The sequence below is a fragment of the Colletotrichum spaethianum genome (genome assembly GCF_022836535.1).
Source record: "Colletotrichum spaethianum MAFF 239500 DNA, contig20, whole genome shotgun sequence".
Classification (NCBI taxonomy): domain Eukaryota; kingdom Fungi; phylum Ascomycota; class Sordariomycetes; order Glomerellales; family Glomerellaceae; genus Colletotrichum; species Colletotrichum spaethianum.
The window spans coordinates 687,318-711,181 of record NW_026054790.1 but is presented as its reverse complement, the minus strand read 5'-3'; the positions used below and the strand labels follow the sequence as shown (position 1 = coordinate 711,181).

The window sequence follows — 23,864 nt, the reverse complement described above, 5'->3', positions numbered from 1 at the left end:
GGAGCGATCACACCGTGCCTTGGCAAACTTGACGTAAAATAATCAATCATCAACATGGCCGGCGCGGCATTTATGCTTTCGCAACAATGGTTGTTATCGCCCAATGATTGGGGTGTATCAGGTCACCATGGTGCATTGCGCAATCCACGGAGCGGATTGGCAATCCGGCCGCTGCCGATAAAGGACTCAACCCCACGTCAATCAGTTCATAAGCAGTCTGTGATAGTGGATCATATTCACAACTTGCAAGGCTGGAGACCTTCATATAAGAGTCTCAAGTTCTGTTAAGACTTCAAAAGATGTGTTCTAAACGCTGGCCAGCCATAAAGTAATGTACAGGTTCGGAGAACAAGATATAGACAGGGAGATGTTAAGTAGTTGATTAATTGCTCGAGTTCGTAAGGAAGGTAATTTAAACATGGCTGCTAGACACAAATTACTGACTCGAATTCGAACACCAATGACAAAGGCCTCTCTTATTGTATCGATTATGAAATGTTAAGAACGTATCCAAGTATGCTACGCAGTATTCTCTTCTGTCGCCAATCTCTTAGAAAGCCAGCCACATTGAACGCGCAAGGTCAAGTGTGCACACCCTATGGAATTGATCCCACACAGAAATGCTTGGAGCTAGTTAGACCTTTGTGAAAAAACTATCAGACGGTTGTTTGTACGCTCATCATGGAAAGCGGTCTCTATGTTCTGGCATCCTTGATGACAATTTCCAAAGCCTAATCATCATCTTCTATACAGGTGTGCGTACAGCCCGTGGAACAAACTTATCGTTACTAACTAGATCATCATAAGGGCTTGATACAAAAAGTGAAAAACACAACATAAAATGAATCCTTCATAACTCAGCCAAATAGTGATAGCGTCATCAATCACGCTACCCACCTACATAGACATTGTTTGCATGTCTTTCCTGCACAATTCTATCAAACATTTTATCAGATTTTATGGTTCTCCAGTCCGTCTGCTATCCCTCTGACTTTAAATGTGCTCCTCTGGATTTCGGGCAAGTCGCATGGATTGATCGCATTCTTCAACAGATCCTCGCGATCGCTAATCCAATCATCACTGCTCTGTGTCTTGGGGATACACAGTTCCACCCTGCCGTCGAATCTCGTCCATGATTTCCATGACACGAATGGTTTCCGCCCAAGGCATAACATCGCTCTCCAACTTGCCTGCCAACACGTCCAGTGCAGCATTGTCAGCCTCCCAGTAGTAACCCCGTCCGATTGGTTTGTAATCGTAGGTCTTGCCAGCATCTCGTTTGACTACCCCTTTTGTCTGGTCTCTCCAGAACTTTGGGTAGACGGTAAAAGAGTTGGGGTCGGACGGAACAGTCCCATGCACCTCCACTGCGCCATTGGTACCCTGGATACGGGCCAATACGTCCGGGTTACCGGTCGCCATTGTCGTGGAGATTGCTACACCCTGTCTACCCGTAGAAGGATAGTGGAGGATGACGCTGCTGGTGACCTCAACGTCACCATGGTGTGACTGCGCAGCAAGAATCTTCGGTGTCTCGGGGGCCGCAGGTGTTCCTGGGTCTAAGCCAAGTATAGCCCAGGTCAGCGTGTAGATGCCCAAGTCGAGCAGTGAGCCAGCACCAAGATGAGGCTGTTTGTACCTTGAGCTGTCGGGCAAGTTTGGAATGTCCATTTCAAGTCCAAACTCCGAGTAGACGTGGAAGACATCACCAATGACCTTCTCCTTGTGAAGCATGCGTTGCAGGTCTTGTACGAGGGGACGGTGGCGGAGCCACATCGCTTCAGCGACGTAGACCCCCTTCTCCTTGGCGCGAGCCAAGACCTCCTTCGCATCGCGAGCGTTCAGTGCAAAAGCTTTCTCGCAGAGAATAGGCTTGCCAGCATTAATCGCGTCTAGGCAGTTTTGCTTGTGGAAAGCATGCGGGGTGCCGATGTATAGGATGTCCACATTGGGGTCAGCATAAACCTCGTCGTAGGATCCATAAATGGCTGGGTTGCTGTTGGGGCAGAATTGCTTCGAGAAGTCCTGTCCTTTCTGAGCCGATGAGCTTCCAATTGCCTGCACAATGTGCTTGACTTTGGTGTCTGGTCGTGAGATCAAGAGGTCCTCGACGAACCAGGAAGAGATCATCCCCGTAGCTATTGTCAGTCCGTCAGCATTGACCCAGTGCCAAAGATGCGGGGGAGTGTACCAATAATGCCCCAGCGAATCGCTGGTAATTCCGACATCTTGTTAGTCGGTTAGCTGAGACTGGATGGTTGTGCACTCTGTTTCAAGGACAAACGGAGTAGACGAGGACGCAATATATATCATAATTCTCGAAAGCCGTTCTTTTGAATTCGGAATATGAAGTCCGGGGCCGCGCATTTGTGTGCAGCCCCCTCATCGACGAGCTGTTCGGGATTCTTCCCGTGACGTTGCTCTGAGGCTCGTTGAGCGTCATCTTACCAATCCGTCAATTTTCGCCGTCATTGCCTGTATTAGTCCAGGACGGCAACCATTTTCCGACCCCATCGTTAAATATCGCCTCGTCCTTGTAAAATCGCAGCAATTAGAGCAGCGCAGTTCCTCGAAGCTCTTTCCACTACGCACCGAGCATTCTTCAAGGGTTCTGGTTTACTCCCGTCACCGCCTGCTATCGACACAATGACTTCTCCGCAGAAGACTCTTAAAGTTGGCGTCGTTGGTATTGGTCGGATGGGCCAACGGCATGCCATCAACGTTCTGAATCTGGTTTCCCGGGCCAAACTGGTTTGCGTGTGCTCTCCAGCCAAGGCCGACTTGGACTGGGCCGATCAGTACCTAAAGCCTCATGGTGTAAAAGTCTACGCTACTTTTGAAAAGATGATTGAGACCCCTGGCCTTGAAGCGGTCATCATCTCATCCATCACAGAGCTGCATTTGCCTCATACGTTGGCCGCATTCAATAAAGGAATCCACGTTCTTTGCGAGAAACCCATCTGTCGATCTGTCACGGAGGTATGTTGCTACAAACATTAATCTATGTATTGCTGACTCTCCCTAGTTGGAGGCTCTTTGCGAACACGTGGAATCAAACCCGGAGACCCAAGTCATGGTTGCGTTCTCCAGGCGCTTCGACGATAGCTATCAAGATGCAGAGGCAAAAGTCAAGGCAGGCGCCATTGGCAGGCCCTTCGTCTTCCGGTCTCACGGATGCGAGAAGCTCGACCAGAGCCCATTCTTTCATCAGTACCTGAAGAACTCCGGCGGCATCTACTTTGACTGTGCCATCCACGATATTGACTTGTCGCTGATGTTCCTGGGCGAGGACTCTGTGCCCAAGTCTGTTTCGGCCGTTGGCACCGCGGCCTTTTTCCCGGACCTCGCAAAGACAGGAGACGCGGATAACGCAGTTGGCGTGTGCGAGTTCTGGGACGGCAAGATGGCCCACTTCTACCACTCGAGGAGTTCTTCGCACGGCTACGACAATGTCACCGAGATCTTTGGTATGACGGGGAAGTTGACGGTGAATTCGACGCCGAGGAAGAACCGGGTGGAAATCTGCGACACGGACGGGTTCGTCAAGGTTGAACCGACGCCATCGTGGTATGACAGATACATATCGGCGTTTGTTGTGGAGGCGAATGCGTTCGTGGACGCTATCCTTGATGAGAAGCCCCTGCCCATTCCATTGCGTTCTACTGTTACGTCTCTCCGAATAGCAACGGGGCTTCAGGAGAGCCTGAGAACCGGTCAAAAGGTTTATTTCAACCGGCAGGGCCAGGCAACGAGCTCAAAGCTTCCTTCACTATAAACATAATCGAGGGCTCCGGATGTCTAGAATTGCATGCCACATCAAACAAGCAGCTGGCTACCTTATCCCTTACTGTCCCCTTGCGTTCCGAAAATTGCTTAATGACATGTACGGCGATCCTAGTGAGTCTTTGAGATGAAAGTTGACCTAGACTGTATGAAATATAGAGCATTGTAGTGAATGGAGAAGTTACGATGGCTCAGTTTGTGCGATTCGCACATGTTCTCATCAATCGAAAATTTACACGGAGTGTCTTTAGTCAACTTCTACCTAAATGGGAAGCCGGAGTTGATGTTCAATGACGCTACTGGCTAGGTGAATTGTCGATGCAACCGAGACACTCTCCCGAAGTCTTCGATGCACTTGGCTTCTCGTGGGGAGTAACAATCATACGACAAACTGAGGCGCAGGGAATGCTTTAATAAGTAGAGTTCACTAGCATTTGGGCATGATCATCTTGCAAATGGACTTGTACAGAGAAACGCGGCTGGAGTAACTCACAATTCCAAGAGGTAAGATACTCGCCAAGCACCATGCCCAAGAGCTGCAGCCATCAACACCAACCTTCACCGCCAGAATGCGTCACCAATCCTTTACCTCTCCGCGTCGGTGTATGACTCCCCCTCCAAAAGGAACCACTCAAAGTCGCGTCCGGCCGGTTATCGGTGTGAGTGGGGCCACGCCCGGCGGACCAATCCCGGAGAAGCGAGGGACGTGGGCCACGGGACCGACTCGGAGTGGGTGTGCAAGCAGGCCATGCGGTCTCAGTCGAGGTGCTCATGGTGTCTTGTTTCTCAGGACGCAAGGCGAGAGACAAACGGCTTCGGTGTGATGCATTAGACCGTGCGATTGTATTCACCTTACCCGGCGCAGGTTGTCTCTCGCTAGCATGCCGCGATTGCAAGCCACTACCCAGGCAGCGAGAGCGTAAGGCGGTCGCGGACACCCTGACCGACACACCGACCCCGGGGACGCAAGGTGAAGGTGTGCAAATCCTCAGTGGCCCGTCCCGCCGTCTCCCTGGAGCCAAAAGAAACAGGGATGGCCCGTGTTCCCTCCCTCCCTCCCGCTCCGACTCGTTAAGAGCGCCAACCCGGCCAACCCAGCTAGCGAGGTGTCAGAGCCGATAGATTGGCGAGGTTGCCTGTTCCGGTCTCCGCTGGGCGCAGGCATCAACCTCGCCGGACCTCTGCTAAGCGCGCCGTTCTACTCGAGGAGACGATAGGCGCGGTTTGCTTAAATCGACGGTACTTTGGGTATGTCGTGCAGCTGTCAAAGCGATGGCGAATCGTCCAAAGCGGAGCCAGGCAACAATGTGGACTGCGCCGTCAGGACCCCGCGCCGACCCCGCCATGGAGATTGTCGGTGTCGTCTCTAACCTCAGGCTTCTTCATCAACACCAACGAGGCTGTCGCGGGACTTTCACAATTCACGCAGAGCTCGAGGACTAGAGTGTGTAGCCCGTCGACATTGGGAAATGAGGGACTTGGCTTAAACACGGGCGACAGATGCGCTTCCTCAAAATCCCATTCTCCGTGCATCCCGCAAGTGGAAGATGTTGGATGTCTTGACTCAGGCCGAAGCAACCACCCGCTACGACCCGCCACAAACATACTCCCACCCCCAGCCTGCAAGAAAAGTTAGGATGAACGAACAATAAAACGCCACGGATACGGGACGCTGCAGATGTCTCGCAATCGCGTTCCGGGTGGTGGTGCGATCGGCGAGACAGGAGCGTCGCTTTCGCCTCTCTGCCGAGGCCTCGGGGTCCGCCCTCGACCAGGGCAGGAGTGAGACATGCATGAATACGCGATCACAAGGCCTCGACTTTTGTTGTTTATCATGCCAATTTGCGTGGTTGCCAAAAGGGCTTGTCGCCAATGAAGGAGCGGTTTTCATGAATCGTGATGCTGTTGTTTGATTCATCAACTATGCTAGGTATTCCCCCCGAGTGTCCTGTTGTTGGTATCATCCCATCGCCATCCCGGCGGCCCCATCCAAGTCCCGCCCCTGTAGGGGTATGTACATGCAGTAAAGGCAAAACGCTGGCTATCTATACAATTCCAGACAAAAGAAATATTCAAGCGCAAACGTCGCTTATCGAATAACAAATCTGTGTCTAAACGGGCGTTTATTCCCATCGGTAGACACCATCGTCGTAGTGGACATGGGGCCTCCGGCTGCCCGGCCCCACAGTCGCCCGGCGACGGGGCATCATGCGCTCCTTCAACCGGCGGCGCTGGGCCTCGTCCTCGTCCTCCTTCTCGCGCGCCTCGCGCGCTTCACGTGCCCGGCGGTCGGCAATCTCCATCCGGCGCACGGCATCGACGAGTTCCTGCTCGCGCTGCTGGTCGGCCAGCGTGGGGCCAAAGCCCGTTGATGTGCGCTGGAGGGGAACGGCGGTGCGGCGGGCAATGTTGGCGTTCTGCGCGGCGATCTGCAAGCGGATGCGCTGCTGGCGCTCCTCTTCCTTCTGGCGCTCACGCTCCTCGCGCTCCTTGCGCTCCTTCTCGCGTTCCTTCTCGCGACGCCGGCGCCGGCGCTCTTCGTCGTCGGCGCTGGTGTGGCTGTGTCGCGAGTCGGAAGAGTTGTGACGGCGATGGCCGTTGTCAATGACCTCGATCTCTACCTTTGACCGAGGAGTGCGTTCGTCCACAATGACGGGGCGGAGGGAGTCGCGCGGGACGTGGCTGTAGCGGAAGTTGAGGCCGTTGCCGCCGGCGTCGGGTGAGGGCGGTGCCGAGTAGGGTGATGCGAACTGCTTGGGAGGTGTGCGAGGGGTAGGAGGGGAGTCGACGATGACAATGCGCTCAGCACGTGAGCGGTTCTTGCGGTTAAGGTCCAAGACTTTCTGCCCGTTGACATAGATGCCTGACTTCCGGTGTTTGCGCTCGCTGGAGGAAGAGTCTCGACGAGTGCGGTCTGCGTCGGCGCCTCCAGAAGTGCCTCGAGGTGAGCCCAGTGGAGGAGTTGGCGGCATCTGGTGAGGCAAGGGGTACGAAGTTCCAGCAGCAGGATAAGCGGGGATAGGTGAAGGGTAAGCTACCGCGCGAGGCGGGTGGTTGTAGACGACGGGGTTGGCGCAGAAGCGGCCGTTGCGGGTTGCAGGAGTGCAATACTTCGGCTCCTGGTACTCGCTCCTCCGGCCGTCGGGGTAGACGTCGGTGTAGATGTCGGTGGTGCACATGGTGCTTGGTTGAAACGTATGAGAGCGCGGCGTGCGCGGGGTTGGTGGTGAAGGTTGGACGACCTCTGGAGCAAAGCGAACTCGCTTCACGGGGTCGGTCGACTGAGGAGAGGATAGCGTCCTCAAGAGACGGGGTCGAGGTTGAGATTCCTGGCTGGTGTTGGCGGGACGACCAGACTTATACTTGTGCACGATGGTGTTGTTGAGGTAGTGAGCTTCGGGTGTACGGTGGGAAGACAATGTGACGGTGCCAATGGGCCGAGTCAAGTGTGTAAGAGAGAAGTGTTGCGATGTGTGATCTGAGTGTTGGTTGTGTAAGTTGGTTGGCCTGTTGAGAAAGGAAAGAAAGGGGCGAGGGTGAAGATATATACCAGATGAAAGCAAGATGTACGCAGTAAGGAGTTGAAGTATGTCGAACAAGTTCTGCCTAAGTTTAGGTAGGGAGTGGATCGACCAGGTCTGTGTCAGTGTGCTGTGGGCAGGAGGGTATCAAAGTGTAAATAGTCCAAGTGGAGATGTCGAGCAGCGCAAGAACAAGGTGTCTCAAAGAGATTCCGCGTCTGAATTAAATATCGTCCGAAGAAGCGCGCTCAGAACGGTGGTGGCATGGGAGAGCAGGGGGGGGGGGGGGGGGGGGAGTAGACAAGTACCCAGCGTCAGCCGCAAAGACAGGACGGCGCATCCCAAGCATCGTGGACCGAGCAGCTGCAAAGTGGTGGTGGGATGGTGGAGATTGAGGCCTTGCAAGTGTGCATTGCGCCTGCATGCTTGTCCCCTGTCAGACTGCTGCCTTCGTGGGCTTGCTAGTGGCCGATGAGTCTTTCGCTTGGCCCAGCTAAGCCTTTTTCGTGCTCACAAGGGGTCCGTCTTGAGAGGTGGGGAGTCGTTGGAGTCGCTTGAGATGGTGCCGCGCCTCTTTTGGCTCTTCCCACCCCATGTCACTCTCGCGCACTCTCTCGCTGGCCGGCTACATTAGGTGCTGTTTCACAGCCTTTCGTCACTGGAGGCCCTTGGGATTGTAGAGGCGGAGCGCTGGCCAAGTGACTTTTGTGGAGGGCGCCGGGGGTGACCGTAAGCCGTCGAATGGAGGGCGTTGGAGGGAGCCAAGGGCCTTTGACAGGTCGAACGGTCCAGAGGTTGACGCGCATGATGTCTCTTGCGTTGAGTCCTCAGTCGTCCCCACTAATGCGGCCTTGCATCTGAAGGCAAGTAGGTGTGGCCATCAAAGTCAGGATGCGCCGCGACGGTGGCTGTCACTGAGAACTGCTGGCGGTGTCCGGTCCACCGAAGGATGGAGAGGGAACCGACAGGTTGGACAGCACAACGGCGTACTTTCTGCTTTGCGCCCTCCCATCCCTCTTACGCTCACCTCGAGGTGAGGGTTGCGTGACGCCGTTGGTTGTTCCCGGTGGCTGTCGCAGCCTTCTGTGGGAAATGACGGCCACGGCGATCGTACGGACAAAAAGACGAAACAATAATGATCATGATATGATGCTATTTTAGTGTGTACGGTACTGTAGAGTGCAATGCTGCAGCTTGCACCCAGCGCGACGTTACCCCCAGGTCGTCATTTACTTGACCCAGGGGACGGGCCACCCATAGGTCCTTAGAGAAGACCAAGGTGACATGGACAGCGGCAATTGAAACACACGGTGGCCGGCGCGCTATCTGTTCTGGTGGTTCGTTCCCGCTGAATTAATCGGACAAGCGACAGCCGCCATCGTCTACGAGTCGCAACGGTTCCATTCGTCCTGGGTCCAGTCCAGTCGAGATCGCAGCCAGTCACCCCGGTTGGATTCGGTGAGGGGCAGGATCGCGGATAGAGTGAACAAATGACACCTGAGTCACCATTGCGTCTGTGTGGCCTTATGCGAGCTCTTTGTCCGTTGCTGCTTCTATAGGGTGGACAAGAACGCCGTTTGTTTCCAAACGGGCCGGTCGAGTGTCCCACTCGATTGGCTTGCAGAGAGCACTATGGGTATGCATGAGGCCACGATGGAGGCAATCGATCCACGGCGGTGCTCGAAAGTGACGGCGAGCCAGTCCGATCAACTCCATCCGACGGGTACGGTGGCCGTCACCATGGAAGGATTGCAGGCTGCAAGGGGAGCCACTGATGGCTTGACAAGGTTGATGATGATAACGCTTGTCCCGTAGCGTGCCGAAGCGTCGAGCTCGTTGGAGCAGGGCCAGTCGAATCCGTTCAGGACGCATGTCTTGACAGATGTTAGGGAGCCGCTGCGAAGGCTGTGCACGTCTTTAACGTGATAAGGCCAGCTCAGCCACCACAGCCTGCTTCTCGCTCGGGCCAACCGACGCAGCCAGGCCTTGTTTCGTGCAGACGAGGACCCGATAGAAGCTTGTCATTCCATCACCGTGGGCTTGCTGGCTCGTCAATGACGAGCAGAGCGGGGTGCATTGCAGTACGTCGCCTGCACAGGCTTTTTTGAATTGTTCAATCGCATCGCATCGCATCGCAGCGCACCGCGCATCGTGCATCGCTGGGTTGAAGGTGGAGGCGGGCTAGGAGAAAACGTGTGTGGTGGACGTTTTTTCCCGTACGGATACGTGACACAGACTCCCGTGTCCGACCCCGTTCTTGCTTTGGTAGTTCGAGGTAGGTACGTTCCTGTCATCTCCACACCGCTATTCCCCCACCTGCTCGTCTCAATCGCCGCCAGCAGGCAACAGTCACTTACAGCCCAAGGCTCACAGCTCTTTCTACATATCCATTCGATACTCTGTACAGAGTACTCTCTTTCACCTTGATGACTAACCCGGCGTCGAGGTCACCCGATGCGGCTGGCTTGCAGTGGCCGCTGCATGGAAGGGAAGCGGTACGTACCTGCTCCGTATATCCCAGCTCCCTCAAACTTCTGCCTGGCCTGACACACACGCCTATCTTAAGTCACGCAGTAGAATTCCTTCTATGACTGGACATTGAATAGCTAGAACAAGGGTCTCGAGTTGAGTCCTGAAGTCCTAGATGTACAGCAACCACTCTCCCTCGCTCGTGTCTTCGCGCCCACTATCTCTTCTGCCATTGGCTGGTGGCCGCCGTCTCTTTCAGGACTGGGACGCGTCAACCCATCCAGACATATTCATGACACCCCTTTGATCCTTTGCCGCGACACTGCTGCTGTTTCCGCCCTCCGGTCGCCGCCCGCTCGCCACTCGCTGCCTGGCGATAGACGCGTCGCCGTTACTGCGGTGCGTGTCCAGAAGTCAATCTACTTCCTATTCGGCCAAAGTGGACTGGAAATAGACGACATTGTCTCGCCGCGACCGGCTATCCCGTTCCCTCGATACCGTCTTGCTGGCGAGAGGCGGCGGCTGATTGCAATTCACGCAAGGCTGTAGGATTCAATACCTTGACGTGTGCGGTACATAGCCGGACACAGCAAACACCGCACGAGATCACCTCCTCAGCCCCCAAGTCTTGGGGGCCGTTTCCATCCCGCTCCCGGAGGCCGCTCGTAAAGGCAGGAGTGGCTTCACAAAGTCATTTGACAGAGATACTACGCAAGGTCCAGTATCAACATCATCTGATGTTGAAGAGAAAGTTCTGGCCTCTCTTACCCACGCAGAAGGGTCTAGCCGCAACAAGAGACATGCGGCATTCCGTCATCCCTCCCACAGCCTTACGAGGCAGATTTGCGCTCCGGGTGCGGAGCAACGTCCAGTACCCGTGGACAAGGTCCCTCCACTCCTAGGGCTATCTCCGAGTCTGGTCCACGAGTCCGACCAGGAGGCGGGTTTTCCGGGGCATCTGGCTTTACAACATGGCACGTGCACTTATGGATGGTTGGTTTCAGGACAAGGAATAGAACTATTCTTGGTCTCAATGTATCATGCAAATGAGCCGGCATTCCAGCAAGTTTCTAGAAGACGACTCACCAGAGGTAATTTGCTGTTGTAGGACTCACAGAGTCCTTATCATCATATATCTTAATTCAAGCAATCGCGTTTTGTAGCTTCGCAGTTGATTAGTCCTATCGTAGTAATTAGCAAAAGTCCCGTCTTTACATCCCAACAATTGCCCTCGCCCCGAGAACGGAAAACTCAGTTTGCCCATGTTGCCAAGATGCCTTGCCTCGCGACCTACCATGAGTGAGGCTGATCTTTACACCGGTATTATTCTTCCCGCTCTCGGTCTCCATCCATATTTTTAAACACAACACTGCACTCGTCTGAATTTGCAAGCTGCTATGTCGAACCTCTTATCAAGGGGGAGGGGGGGTTACAATGACAATCCTTTAACCGCAAGTATACTCGGATTGAATATTCGTCTGTGATCTTCGTCTTGAGTCTATCTGTTTCACTTCGTGGCTGCCGTTGGCGCATACACACTCTTCCTTCTATGTTGGTCACAGCATTTTTGAGAAGTGGCAACAAGAGACTCAAGACACCCCACTCGTGCTCCCAGACTGGAAGTATTGTGTTCCATCACCACGCTTCCGTTTGAGACTTGATCTCTTGCTTGCCTCTGGACATGAATCACAATGTTACTCGGTGCCCGCAAGCTTCTGTGTTTTACATCATTCTTGATCTTTACTTTGGCTGTTTGATAGGTTTCGCACCCTGACACCCACCCGCCTTGCTTTGAGATTGGTTCTTCTTCAGCATGATAGCCGACTACGCCCTGGGTTTGGCCTGAAGCAGAGCATAGCTCGGTCCAATCCTTCAGTTCGTCTACTTCCAGAGAGTTTCAACATACTGATGATATCTTGCAATTAGACAACATGGTGATTGCCATATTTCATTACATGATTCCTCTAAGGACACTGTACTTCACTTGGATGCTATGCTGGCCATCATGTCACAGCTTAACTACCACGAACGGGGTTCCGCGCTTAGCTTGCGTAGTTATTTCGATGCTCGGAGCGTTTCTTAGATTCATATCTGACCCTAAAATGTTTGTGCAGTGGATCCCTAGACATTGATAGACTTCCGCGCCTTAACCATCCTCTTGATGAGACGAGATGGTAAGCCCAAACTGCCAACATAGCAACTCAAGAATCAGAGAAACAACCCGGTAAGTTAGTTACTTGGGGTAAAGCACTCTATGAGGCCGGATTGGGACATGGTTTAACGAGGTTTGCTAACGTCCGATCGGTCGAAAGATCCTGGGCTATGTTTCTTTTCTACATGACGAACGCACACTTGTTTTCGGCTCTTGGCTTCTATCTTGGACTCCTTTCCAAGAGACTTCCAACCAGCAAAAGAATATGGACTGACAAATCAGGTTCAGAATGCACCCCAAAATCCAAGGTGCATGTCGCAAACACTCTCGTCCAAGAAACTCTGATCTTCAAAACCATGGGCTTCGTGACACCCGGTCTGCATTTGGTCCTTTCAAGCTCCACAATTCCGCACTACACTTGCATCGCGAAACGAGCTCTACAATTGTCTTGTATGTAGGGAAACTCTTGAAGATGAGCATGAGACACCGCTGCGAATTTTACTTCAAGATGAAACATAGTTATTCGATTTTGGCGTCTAATGAAAACCTGGACAGTCCGTACCCAGATTAGAGCAGCAGCAAAGCTATTTACGAGTAGAAATGCACTCTTTACACGATGATTCTTCCCATACAAGCCGATAGTTTCACTACTTAATGAGGAGTTGTGTTTCTGCGAGGGGACTGCGACTTTTCAAGCACAAATACCTCAGAAACACTTGTGGCTCGGCAGGAACAGTGACTACTCTCTCCGTATCCATAAGTAGGATCTCGGAATGAAGCCTTTCTTGGAACTCGAGTGCATTTAAAGTAAGAGTCATCGATGGTTTGGCACTTTGGTTATCTGAAAGGCAAAGTTCACCTTATCTTTCATTAACTAGCTTCGTGGTACAGACAAATTACTCAATCATCCTCCGGCGACTTTATGTTCCTAAATGTTATAATAGTGGCTAAGTCATTATCAACGCTATGGGAAATTCCAAGGCTTTGTCAACTTGAGTCTTAAATCAGGAACAGTTTGATCTACGCCAATAACAATTCATAGCAGTCAAACACAAAGCTCGACAAATGCATTCTTGTGGTAGTTTTATCGATCGGACAAGCGCGGCTTAGATTCATTCTTTTGCTAGCCTCGAATTCAAGACAGTATCGTTGTTTTCACAGACCCACTCCAAATATGTAGGCGAGCAGATCAAATTTCGGTGCTCGATAGTTACTTCAGTAATGCTTGAATAGTCAGGCTAGTGACAACTCATCGGCGTCAAATTGAACCCATGAGCACTCAACATCGTGGTCTCATTTAGTCGCTACCTTACGAAATCGATAGTTTTCATTGTAATTTCCATGAATCACCTTAGAGTCTTCTTGGTGCTGGAGGGCAACTGGCTTACGTGAGAACTGTGGGTTTCTTTTAACAACACTGCATCGCTTGTTCGCGCGGACAGTATAAATAAGACATCATGGGACAAAGTGGCTTGCTTTCTTTTGGAAATGACGCAAGGAGGAGGATACGTATAGTTGGTATTCTGCTCATTAATCATGTAGCAGTGCACATAATAAGGCGAAATTTGAAGCCCTCGGAGAATGTCAGTAGCCATGGGCGTTGTTGCGCCTCGGAAATCCATCCGTTAATCTCCTACCCATAGTGCTTTATCGAAGAGTCGATTGAACTTTTTTGAACTTTGGGCCTGGCACTAATGCTGTAGCAGATGCTGATTGAGTTGTTTAGCATTGATGTAGCGTGAAGTAGTCGCGACTACGTGGATAAACCACGACTGGTACCTATTATGAACGGTGCTAATATGTATAGAAATCCTATTCTAAAGATGCTTGAATAAAATTATTGTGCATAAATTCTCCACTATGGTATGACGAGGCATTCAGGCCAACATTGGTTACCAAATCATACTATCATGTATTACCCTCTTGCCATGCGGTAAAGGTTCCAGATTCGTCTGCAGCCTAGGCGAGAACTACCAGATGCATCAACTAGCTGATGCTAGTAAGTCCAATGTGGGTTTTCTCCGACGCTGCACAAATCTCGGAAGTGGGTGGTGGGATCGCCCGTTGGTTATGAGGCTATTACAACTACCTAATGGGGATGACCTATGTGCGGGGAAGTTCGGGAACAACGGGCTGTAGTAAGGACCCGATGTCTCAAGCATGGTGGAACGAGAGGCTGGATAGCTGACTCACCCGGATGAGCCGCTGAATCAGCGGCCTCTGGCCGTTGGATTGAGAGGTCGGTGTCCTGACAAGAAGTCTGAGACAAAGTGATCGTCGGTCCGCTTCTCCATGTGGAGCTCCAAAGATTTCCGCATCGGTTCGTGGTTAGAACGAGTATGGGTTTAAGGCTCGGGAAGGCTTGGCTCAGGGAGTTCCCGTGTGGATCTTCTCATGCATAGGCACAGGAAAAAGACGGGTTACTGGTTAGACCCAACTGACTATGTGGGTGTAACTGTGCCCAAAGACTTCATGCATTACATCCTCGTATCCGGTATCCGTATGCGAAATGGTGAAATGGTTGGCAACGGATTACGGGTTGGAAGCTTGCACCGAGAAAAAGACGAACCCCAACTGACAGCATCTGTGCGGATGGTGCCCATCATACATCAATCGACCGAACGAGTGTTCCGCGTTGTGGTCCGAACTGATATCGATTTAATCAGCTAGTTTTCCCTTTCCATCACTGTACAACTATCGTCGGCGCGGGTTGTCATAATATTATCTGCCGTTATAGGAAAAAGAATAGAAATCACATAAAGGCTTCACTTACTCCTACAAGCGTGATGCACAAGTTGCTATGGGGCTGAGATCCTGTAGCCAACTATAATCTTTACATTGCCTCATGGTGGAACATGAAATGGGCCCTGCGGCATATCTGGACACTGCCAGGAAAGTCGAAGATGGCCACATGCGGCAACTGCAACCCGTTCGCATCCCGCGGACCAACTGTGTCGTCACTGTGGATTAGACGCCGGCTCCAGCTTCTGTTTAAAACCCCTGGGAAATAACTAGCCTCCGCCCGCGCGGCGTTTAGCGGGATGATGAACTGTCCGTTGTAGTTTTCCGTTCGTGCTACGACTTAGTTGTCAGCATCCGCTTCACAGGTCGCATGGCTAGCCGCCTTTGATTCTCACATACATATATCCTTAGTTCCTGTCAGCGGCTACTTCTCAGTTGACTACTACATCCTCAAGAACTAAACACACTCGGAAACCTTCTAAAACATTCTTGTATAACCTGTTCGACCATGGACGGAACCGATGCAATCCGATCCCTCCTGGACGACAGGGCATTCACCTTCGATGCCTCGGCCAAACCGCTACCCTACTTCTTTACCACTATTCTGATTATTTTTTTTATTTACTCGCTACAGGGCTCCAAGCTCAACATCCCGTCGATCAACCAGAAGAAGCTATATGAGCTCACTAACAGCCGGCCGAAGAGGAATTATCTCACCAATGCGAGAGGTATCATGCGCCAATGGTTCAGCAAAAACCCGAACAAGCCTACGAGGTTGATAAGTGACATGGGCGAAACCATTGTGCTGCCACCATCAATGGCCAACGAAATTCGCAACCACAAAAACCTGAGCTTTACTGAATTCTCCAAAGAAGTATTCTAATCGTTTCCCATTTGAACTTTGCTGCAAAGAACTGGGCATGACAATGGTTCTGACCTGCCATCTTTACAGTTTTTCCAAACAAAGTACCCCGGTTTTAACGCGTTTGCTGAAGGGAACCACGACAGCATCACTTTGGTCGTCATCAACAAGGACCTGACGAAACAACTAGGTGCGGATTTCTTTGGACGCGATGATTACATGATACCATCGGGATTGAGCTGACACTGTTGCAACAGCCAAGGTAACCGAGCCTTTGGCCGACGAAACGTCTCTTGCCCTCCGAGACATCTTCACAGAAAACAAAGGTAAGACAATATTTGCTGTGTAAACCTGACTGCCAACTGACACTCGCGTAGATTGGCACGCGATCCCCATGCGCTCAACTGTCCTCCACTTCATTGCTCGTATCTCTTCGCGCGTGTTTTTGGGCACAGAGCTCTGCCGCAACAAATCCTGGCTTGAGATCACCAAAAACTATACCCTCAATGGTTTCACTGCTGCCGATCGACTCCGTGAATACCCTCCGTTCCTCCGCAACTTCGTTCACTGGTTTCTCCCTGGCTGCCAGTCCGCCCGCAAGCAGATCCAGGAAGCCACTGCCATCATAAAGCCGATTGTTGACAAACGTCACGCTCTGAAGGCCCAAGCTATTGCGGAAGGTCGATCGGTACCCGAGTATCACGACGCTATTGAGTGGTTTGAGCAAGCCTCGGTCTCCAAAGGAACGCCTCACAACCCGGCTCTTAGTCAGCTTTTCCTATCAACGGTTGCCATTCATACTACAACAGATCTATTGGGTCAGGTGCTAGTTGACTTGGCGAAGCACCCCGAGATCATCAAGGACTTGCAAAAGGAGGTCTTGGATGTGCTTAAGGATGGTGGCTGGAAGAAAACATCGCTGTACAGCATGAAGCTTCTCGACAGTGTCATTAAGGAGAGCCAGCGCATCAAGCCTTTGCAGATTGGTAAGTCTCACCACCGCTGGCCATCTTTGAAGGCATGCATGACCAAACTGACACCCTTTTCCACTTCCAGCAAGTATGCAGCGAGTCTCCACTGCCGACGTGACACTTTCCGACGGAACCTTCATCCCAACGGGAACCCCTGTCTGTGTCTCCTCACACGCCCTTTGGGACCCTGAAGTATACCCGGAGCCAGATAAGTGGGATGGGTACCGGTTTTACCGCATGCGGGAGCAAGCCAACAAGGAGAATGTGTCGCAACTTGTCAGTACCAGCCCGGAGCACCTTGGCTTTGGCCACGGCAAGCATGCCTGCCCTGGACGCTTCTTTGCCGCCAACGAGATCAAGATCGCGCTCGCCCACATCTTGCTACAATATGAGTGGAGGATACCCGCTGGTGCCAATACTGATATTACCGATTATGGTGGCAACCCTGTGCTCAACCCGCACTTGGAACTCGAAATTCGTAGACGCGCTGGCGAGATCGATATGAGTCTCTGAGCTTGAACTCTGGCAATGTGTGCCGCTAGACACAGAAAGAATCGTAAGGTGCGATATGAAACTGGAAGACATTAGATAAAATCAATGAGTCAAAGCTGGTAACCCTTCATTCGATTTTCTGTTCATCTACGTAGTGCGTCTTATTTGGTATTCTGCTATGGACGGAAATCTGCCGCGGCACGGACCGAACCATTCAAAGCCACCGATGTTCTCGCTTATAGCAAGTCTACCCAGCTCTTGAAGGCCTAATGTGCCAAATTAGTCTCAAGTTTAAGCCATTTTCTAGTTTATTGGTCATAGCAAAGACACTTTTAAGTAACACGTCGTCATCCGAGACATTGGTCAACGTGGAACGGCTTGGGGTGCGGGGTTGCGACAAACTAACACTCCAAGCCGGCTATATTTCTCCGCACCAGTATTTATAGGCTTTATCGACCCGTCAATTGGATGACCGATTAGTCTCGGAACCAAGATTCCCTTTTTTTAATTTAATTCTGCTAGCTGCCATCATTGCGAATCGGCAAAGATAGCGACGATGGCCCGCGAGTTTCCCTTCACAGTCAGTCGACAGCTTATCTGTTCCGGGTGAAACCGTCTACTAATAAATGCCAGCTTGCCAATCCCGATCTACTCAAGACTGATGCTTATGTTCATGGGTCTTGGGTAGCAGCATCTTCTAAGAAAAGATTCGACATTGAGGATCCAGGAACCGGCAAAGTCTTTGCTTCAAGCCCTGATTTCGACCGCTCTGATGTCGACGCCGTTATCAAGTCGGCCCACGAAGCATTCCAGACTTACCGACTCGAAAACCCAAGGTCTCGCGCGAAGAAGCTCCTCGAATGGGATCGACTTATCCGTGAGAACCGAGACGATATAGCCTTGGTATTGACCCACGAGTCCGGAAAGCCTTTCGCCGAGGCGCAAGGCGAGCTCGACTATGCCTTGGGCTTCACTTGGTGGTTCGCTGGTGAGGCCGAGCGTATCCGAGGCAATATTTCGACACCATCTGCGCCTAACAGGAGGGTGTTGATCATAAAGCAGCCGATCGGGGTGGCGGTTGCGCTTGTTCCCTGGAACTTTCCCATTGCGTGCGTGCGTGCGTCTGTTCTTTCTGTTAAATTGGTGTAGCGGTATCATATACTGACTATTTGGAAGTATGATTCTGCGCAAAGCTGGCGCCGCGCTAGCAGCAGGTTGTACCATGATCGCTAAGCCCTCTCCTGAGACTCCTCTAACTTGTCTCATTCTCGCAAACCTAGCCACAAAGGCTGGGTTTGGTCCGGGTGTTTTCAATGTCATTACGACTTCATTGGACAATACCCCGGAGGTTGCAGAGGCACTCTGCAAGCACCCTCTGACGAAAAAGGTGTCATTCACCGGGTCCACGAGCATTGGCAGTCTGATCGCTAAGCACTGTGCCGAAGGGCTCAAAAAGGTCACTTTGGAACTTGGTGGAAACTGCCCATTCATTGTCTTTGATGACTGCAACCAGGAACAGGCTCTTGAACAGCTACTTGCACTTAAATGGAGACACGCAGGCCAGGCATGCATCACCGCAAACAGGGTGTATGTTCAGGATGGCATCTACGAAGAATTCCTCGAGAAACTCGTTGAGCGTACCAGAAAGATCAAGATGGGACATGGATCCGAACCCAGCACCACCATGGGTCCTCTGACGACACCTCGCGCCATCCCCAAAGCGCAAGCTCATGTCAAGGATGCTGTGGAGGCCGGCGCAAAGATTATCCATGGTGGCCGTGTGGGGAGAGATGTTGGCATGGAAGCTGGATATTTTCATGAGCCAACTATCTTACGCGACATGAAGCAATCCATGCTCATCAGTAGAGAAGAAACGTTTGCCCCGGTCTTGGGAGTTTATCGTTTCTTGACCGAGGATGAGGCAATCCAGTGGGCCAATGACACAAGTATGGGTCTTGCGAGCTACTTTTTCACAAAAAATACGGATCGTACGTGGCGACTAATGGAAAAGCTTGAGGCGGGCATGATCGGGATGAACACTGGCAATTCGTCAGCTGCAGAGTCACCTTTTGGTGGCATAAAGCTCTCCGGGTATGGGAAGGAGTCCGGTAAGGACGTAGCTATTGAGGAGTACATCGTTTCCAAGACTGTCACCATGACCTTGGAGGGCCATTACTAAAGGTATAGCGAATAATTTCTAGGATCCAAACACTTTTGATATTATGTGTATGTAGTAATCTCGGCGCTCTTAAATGTTCGGCTGGCAATAGATACAATCAAAAGTCGATGCGCACCATGTAATAATGAAGGACGAAGGGTGAAAGAAACGGCGCTGTTTTCAAACATGTAGGCATTATGGGATACTCGAATCTAGACACTGCGATTCGGCAGTAGGTATTACTTCAAATCCGGTGGGGGCGACGAAGTTGCCGCATCTGCCATTGTCGCATACACCTTGCTTCACTGCATCTCCGCATACCCGTCCGTTCGCGGCAATCTGTTGAGCGGATGGTTGCTTTGCATTTGCAAACCCTTTGAGCTCTCGAGGAATGAGGGTGATTGGAAGGGCTTCGCCTCGTCGCCTCGGTGCTATAAAATCGTCAGCCCGTGTAAGACAACAGCTGTAGATACTGGAGCAGAGACACTCACCCGCAAAAGCACCATCTGATGTCAGAAAAACGGCGAAAGCAAAGTAGCGGAGCCGCATGGTTCAGAAAGACGACGGTTCTTTTGGCTAGCTCCTTGTGTAGATTGTTGGGCTCCGGAGACGAAAAGTGGCTCGGACTGGCAAGTCGCGCTCTCTTAAACTCTTCGCGCAATCACAAAGCTTGTTTTCATACAAACGTAAAAACTACAAAGTTGTCTCTCTAAATCTAAAGTCTCTTGGGGGTCGCCTTGAATTACCAACCTGGTTGACGGGCACGACTGACACCGCCTGGTCGACAGGTGATACTTGTTTCGGAGACTGTGCCGTGAGACAATGACAATTTGCGGGGCTTCGGATCTATGGACGGCCTGTGATCTGCTGATCATACGAGAGTTATAAGCCTGTTCCTGGTCCATTGTCTGACAAATCTTACGCAAACACTGGTTTGAATACCCCTTAAATGGTATCAAGCGACGAGACTTGCCCCACGTAGCACTTCATGGTCTTTAAGCATCCCGTTGACGGCGGACAAGAAAAAAAAAGACTACACATACAGCTTAACGCAAACTGTTTGATGATGACTATTCCTGGTTATTAAGCCAGAGAACTCAGGTTGTGGAAATCGTGGTCGACAGCACAGAGTGGGTGCTTTCACGTGCACCGTGCTCGCTGCATCAATGTGGCAAGTTTCACGCAAATATAGCCTGTTCTGTCACTAACCCACATATGCAACTACAGTCCGAAAAGGTGTGCACAGAAACTGAGAGGGTAACGAATGATGTATTGCATATCAGCTTCTTCTCTTGGTGTGGAATTCAAACTTTTCTGAATTTCTCCTCTGTATCCCGATCAAGCCCACAATGGTTCTCTTGGACGTCCAAGAGTAGGCAGCTACTTCAAAGTCACTACATAGGCATATACAGAGGGGTACACAACGATAAGAGCTGTTAGCGTTATTTTTAACCCAAATCAAGCAAAAATTGGTGTTATCGTCAATTTCACAATATTTCAATGTGGTTAACGATGTCCTTCTTGATGGTTTGCTATCTGTGAGCTAATTATCTTTGTCGTTAAGGCTTTCACAAGGTAGGCATTCTGTGTTCACCTTCGGTATAGTTAACTAATTTGAGGTTGTTATCCATGGGCTTCGTCAGCTGTTAGAATTAATCCAGCGCTAGATATTTTGTTTGGCTTGCCATTTGTTGGAATACTGGTTGATCACGACGGAAGATCAATCAAGAAAGGCTCCAAACTCTGACCATTACCACTAGTATAGTAATCCTCACTTTTCCTCTTTGTCAACGATCTTCTCATTTGATCTCACGCTCTCAAAGTCCTCCTTGTAGGTCATAAAAACATCATCGTTGAGGTGGCGATGTCTGTACCAGAACACGATAGTTTGGACGAAGAGGGCGATACCGGGAGCCGCCCAGGCCCATATGAGAGTTGGGTCCGCGATAGAGGGGAGCAGGATTTGGCCCATTGCACTGCTCAAAGCAGTCATGAACAGAAAGAGAGCAACGACAGTTGATCTCATGTGCTCGGGAGCACGAGCGTACGCCAGCTCGTAGGCTGTAACATTGACAAAAATCTCAGACATGGCGCCAAGGGCGACATTAGGGATCTGCCACCAAATAGAGAGGGGTGAGACGTCATTGCAGTCACTGGCATAGTAGCCACTGTGAGGCTATGTTAGCAATGTCTTTGGGTTGCAACTAAGAGAGCCAAACACTTACCAAGGGCTTGTCTCGTATACACGCCATTGAACCAACGCACCAATGACGGATGAGATGGTAGCAAGAACGAACCCTATCGTCATTCTGCTGATACGACCGATTTTGATGTTTCTGCGCTCAAGGAAGGGGTACACGACGTTTGCCATAAACGGGGAGAAGATGATGATGACCAAAGGGTTGAAATGACTGAGCAAGTCGTTAGGTGCGCCGTCAGATGTCATCGCTGCTCCCTGGTTGCTCTGCACGTTGCCGACGCCACCATCGTTCAAGTACCAGACAGGGATGTACAGGAAGATCTGAACAGCTTGCCACGTGCGGCGTGCATCATCAACATCCTTCTCCGAGTAGCTAACATGGACCCCTCGCTCTGCCAGGGTTGTAGGCTTGATGTTCTGCCAGAAGTTTTTTGAGAAAATGTTGCCCTTGCTAGCCTTGATTCCTGTGGTAGTGATCTTGACAAAGCGATTGAGGTCGGAGCCTTGGGGAGGGATTCTGACTGTGCGCTTGTATGTGGCGGCAAGCAAGACCGGCAAGAGGAAATACACAATTCCGGGCACGAGATAAGCTAGCCAAAAGCTGTGGTACTTCTCGATGTAGACGACCGCGATGGAGAAAAAGGCGCCGACGTTGATGAAGGCGTAGAAGATTAACATGATGTGGTTGATAGTGGTCTCAGGGTCGACAATAACCTTCTCTCCAGACTTAAGCACCTTGGTATATTCCCGCTGGTGCTTGTACTGGTCGATAACAGTCGGTGCGACATTGGGCTTAAAGATACCCGCCCCAATGGCCAGGAGGAAGTAGCTGATGAGGAAAACAGCAACGGCGCCTGCTTTGCTGCCCTGCAAGACAGAGGGGGCAGCACCGCCGACCATGATGACATGGGAGATACCCCCGATGACCACACCCAATGCTATGGCTTTGTATCTACCAATCTTGACGTCTGCAATCCAAGCGCCAAAGATTGGGATGAAATAGGCCAGGAACGTGAACAGTAGCCCTAATGCTGAGGCTGTTTGAAGCCCGAGGCCGAGAGCGCCGGCATGGGAGTTGGGCTTAGAGGGGTCGATGGCACCAGTGCCAGGGCCGCCTTCGGGGAGGGGAAACTGAAGGTAGTTGTTGAAGGCTGCCTTGACGCCATAGAATGATGCTCTCTCGGCCATCTCTACTACACAGAGTGACCATGCTGTTACGGGAATCGAGTCGGCGACTTTGCGCAAAGTCGAGCGCTCCTCCTCCGTCGGGGCCGGATAGGACACATCGTCCAATATAGAGCTTGTTTGCTCAAGAGAGTTTGGTTGAGACTCTACATCAAGGGCGCTGACATGTTGCTTCTTTTCGGGATGTACGCCTTGGTCGGAGTCGGGCTCGACGACTTTGTGTACGTTAAGGCCAACGACGTTCTCAGCTGCAAAAGCATATTAGTCCGGGATGCTCAGACGCTTGTCAAACTTGCATGGGAAAGACTTACCCATGATGTTCAGCTTCGATCTTTGTTGGTTTGGCAGCAAAGGATGAAAGAGAAACCGAATGAGAGTTGAAGAACAAAAAGTTCGGGTCTTGACAGTTGTCTCCTCCTTCCCTGATATGTTATCTATGAGACGTCCGTAAGGTTGCATTACTAGAAATGACCCTGGATTGCTAACCTTGGCTGCCCCATCACACTCAACCGCATCAGGAACCAGCGCCTTGCCCAGAGGCCAAGGCGGGGCCAAGATTGAGCCAAGATTGATCGCGAGCTTATGGAAGCTTGTTGCGACATTGCCATCAGACTCCATCCACATCCCGGTCCAGGCATATGGGTATGTTCACGCACAGGCTCTCGACGATATCTCTTTTGACCTTAAATTCATCGCTGTTCAGCTGTATGATTGATCTATCTCTGATCTGCAAAGATGCGTATTATAGTAGAATAGATTAGGTTGGCGTACACCGAATCAGCTGTTCTCAAGATATCAATACGTATCTGAGGGGAACGGCAAGGGCGGGCCATTGTTACGTTGCCCACTTCCCCGACTGCCGTGGATCCTAAGCCTGCAGTGGATAAGTATGGAGGCGGGCCGATTTCACCAAACTCGGTCGGTTTTTCTCAGCCGACTCTCCATGGCACGATACAGAGATACTGATTGCGTGATTGCGAAAGGTGGGGTAGATAACGTACAACGTCCAACAAGTGCACCCAGCACTTCCAAGGGATAAGTTTGATGGGCCTATCTCCTTACCGTTATTGGCAATCGGACGGGACGACCGAAAGCTTCTTGTTGGCCTTGTATGGGTGTTCGAGCTTAGTCTGGCGAGCTATTGTGAAAACTTGCGATGTCGCCATAGTCCACCCAGCTTCAACCCCGGCTCTCGTTGCGTAACAGATATTCCAACCCGACCTTTGAAAGCCTGTCGTGATCGGTATGCCGAGGTGCAAATAAAAACGTCTAAACTGTCGCCATCATTGTTTCGCTTCAGACTGATCTCTCCGCAGCCGGTGTTCACTG

General features: G+C 51.3%; 6 protein-coding genes across 6 annotated transcripts; 3 read left to right on the top strand and 3 right to left on the bottom strand.

Moving 5' to 3' along the window:
• Nucleotides 1–1,077: 1,077 nt before the first annotated feature.
• ColSpa_07886 (D-xylose 1-dehydrogenase (NADP(+))) lies at nucleotides 1,078–2,228 on the bottom strand (the record flags this gene model as incomplete). The annotated part of the gene is made up of 2 exons (XM_049274098.1): nucleotides 1,078–2,138; nucleotides 2,192–2,228. 2 exons carry the CDS (start codon nucleotides 2,226–2,228, stop codon nucleotides 1,078–1,080), a joined length of 1,098 nt encoding a protein of 365 aa, XP_049130055.1.
• Nucleotides 2,229–2,646: 418 nt separating this feature from the next.
• On the top strand, nucleotides 2,647–3,775 carry ColSpa_07885 (scyllo-inositol 2-dehydrogenase (NAD(+)); the record flags this gene model as incomplete). The annotated part of the gene is made up of 2 exons (XM_049274097.1): nucleotides 2,647–2,979; nucleotides 3,026–3,775. The coding sequence occupies 2 exons, from the start codon at nucleotides 2,647–2,649 to the stop codon at nucleotides 3,773–3,775; spliced, it is 1,083 nt and encodes a 360-aa protein (XP_049130054.1).
• A 2,131-nt stretch (nucleotides 3,776–5,906) lies between these two features.
• On the bottom strand, nucleotides 5,907–6,962 carry ColSpa_07884 (uncharacterized protein; the record flags this gene model as incomplete). The annotated part of the gene is made up of 1 exon (XM_049274096.1): nucleotides 5,907–6,962. The coding sequence occupies one exon, from the start codon at nucleotides 6,960–6,962 to the stop codon at nucleotides 5,907–5,909; it is 1,056 nt and encodes a 351-aa protein (XP_049130053.1).
• An 8,213-nt stretch (nucleotides 6,963–15,175) lies between these two features.
• Nucleotides 15,176–17,013, top strand: ColSpa_07883 (cytochrome P450 monooxygenase TRI1; the record flags this gene model as incomplete). The annotated part of the gene is made up of 5 exons (XM_049274095.1): nucleotides 15,176–15,541; nucleotides 15,620–15,719; nucleotides 15,787–15,855; nucleotides 15,907–16,515; nucleotides 16,586–17,013. The coding sequence occupies 5 exons, from the start codon at nucleotides 15,176–15,178 to the stop codon at nucleotides 17,011–17,013; spliced, it is 1,572 nt and encodes a 523-aa protein (XP_049130052.1).
• A 535-nt stretch (nucleotides 17,014–17,548) lies between these two features.
• ColSpa_07882 (glutarate-semialdehyde dehydrogenase DavD) lies at nucleotides 17,549–19,171 on the top strand (the record flags this gene model as incomplete). The annotated part of the gene is made up of 3 exons (XM_049274094.1): nucleotides 17,549–17,572; nucleotides 17,626–18,101; nucleotides 18,169–19,171. The coding sequence occupies 3 exons, from the start codon at nucleotides 17,549–17,551 to the stop codon at nucleotides 19,169–19,171; spliced, it is 1,503 nt and encodes a 500-aa protein (XP_049130051.1).
• A 1,750-nt stretch (nucleotides 19,172–20,921) lies between these two features.
• ColSpa_07881 (peptide transporter PTR2) lies at nucleotides 20,922–22,850 on the bottom strand (the record flags this gene model as incomplete). The annotated part of the gene is made up of 3 exons (XM_049274093.1): nucleotides 20,922–21,318; nucleotides 21,376–22,783; nucleotides 22,847–22,850. The coding sequence occupies 3 exons, from the start codon at nucleotides 22,848–22,850 to the stop codon at nucleotides 20,922–20,924; spliced, it is 1,809 nt and encodes a 602-aa protein (XP_049130050.1).
• Between the last annotated feature and the right edge of the window lie 1,014 nt (nucleotides 22,851–23,864).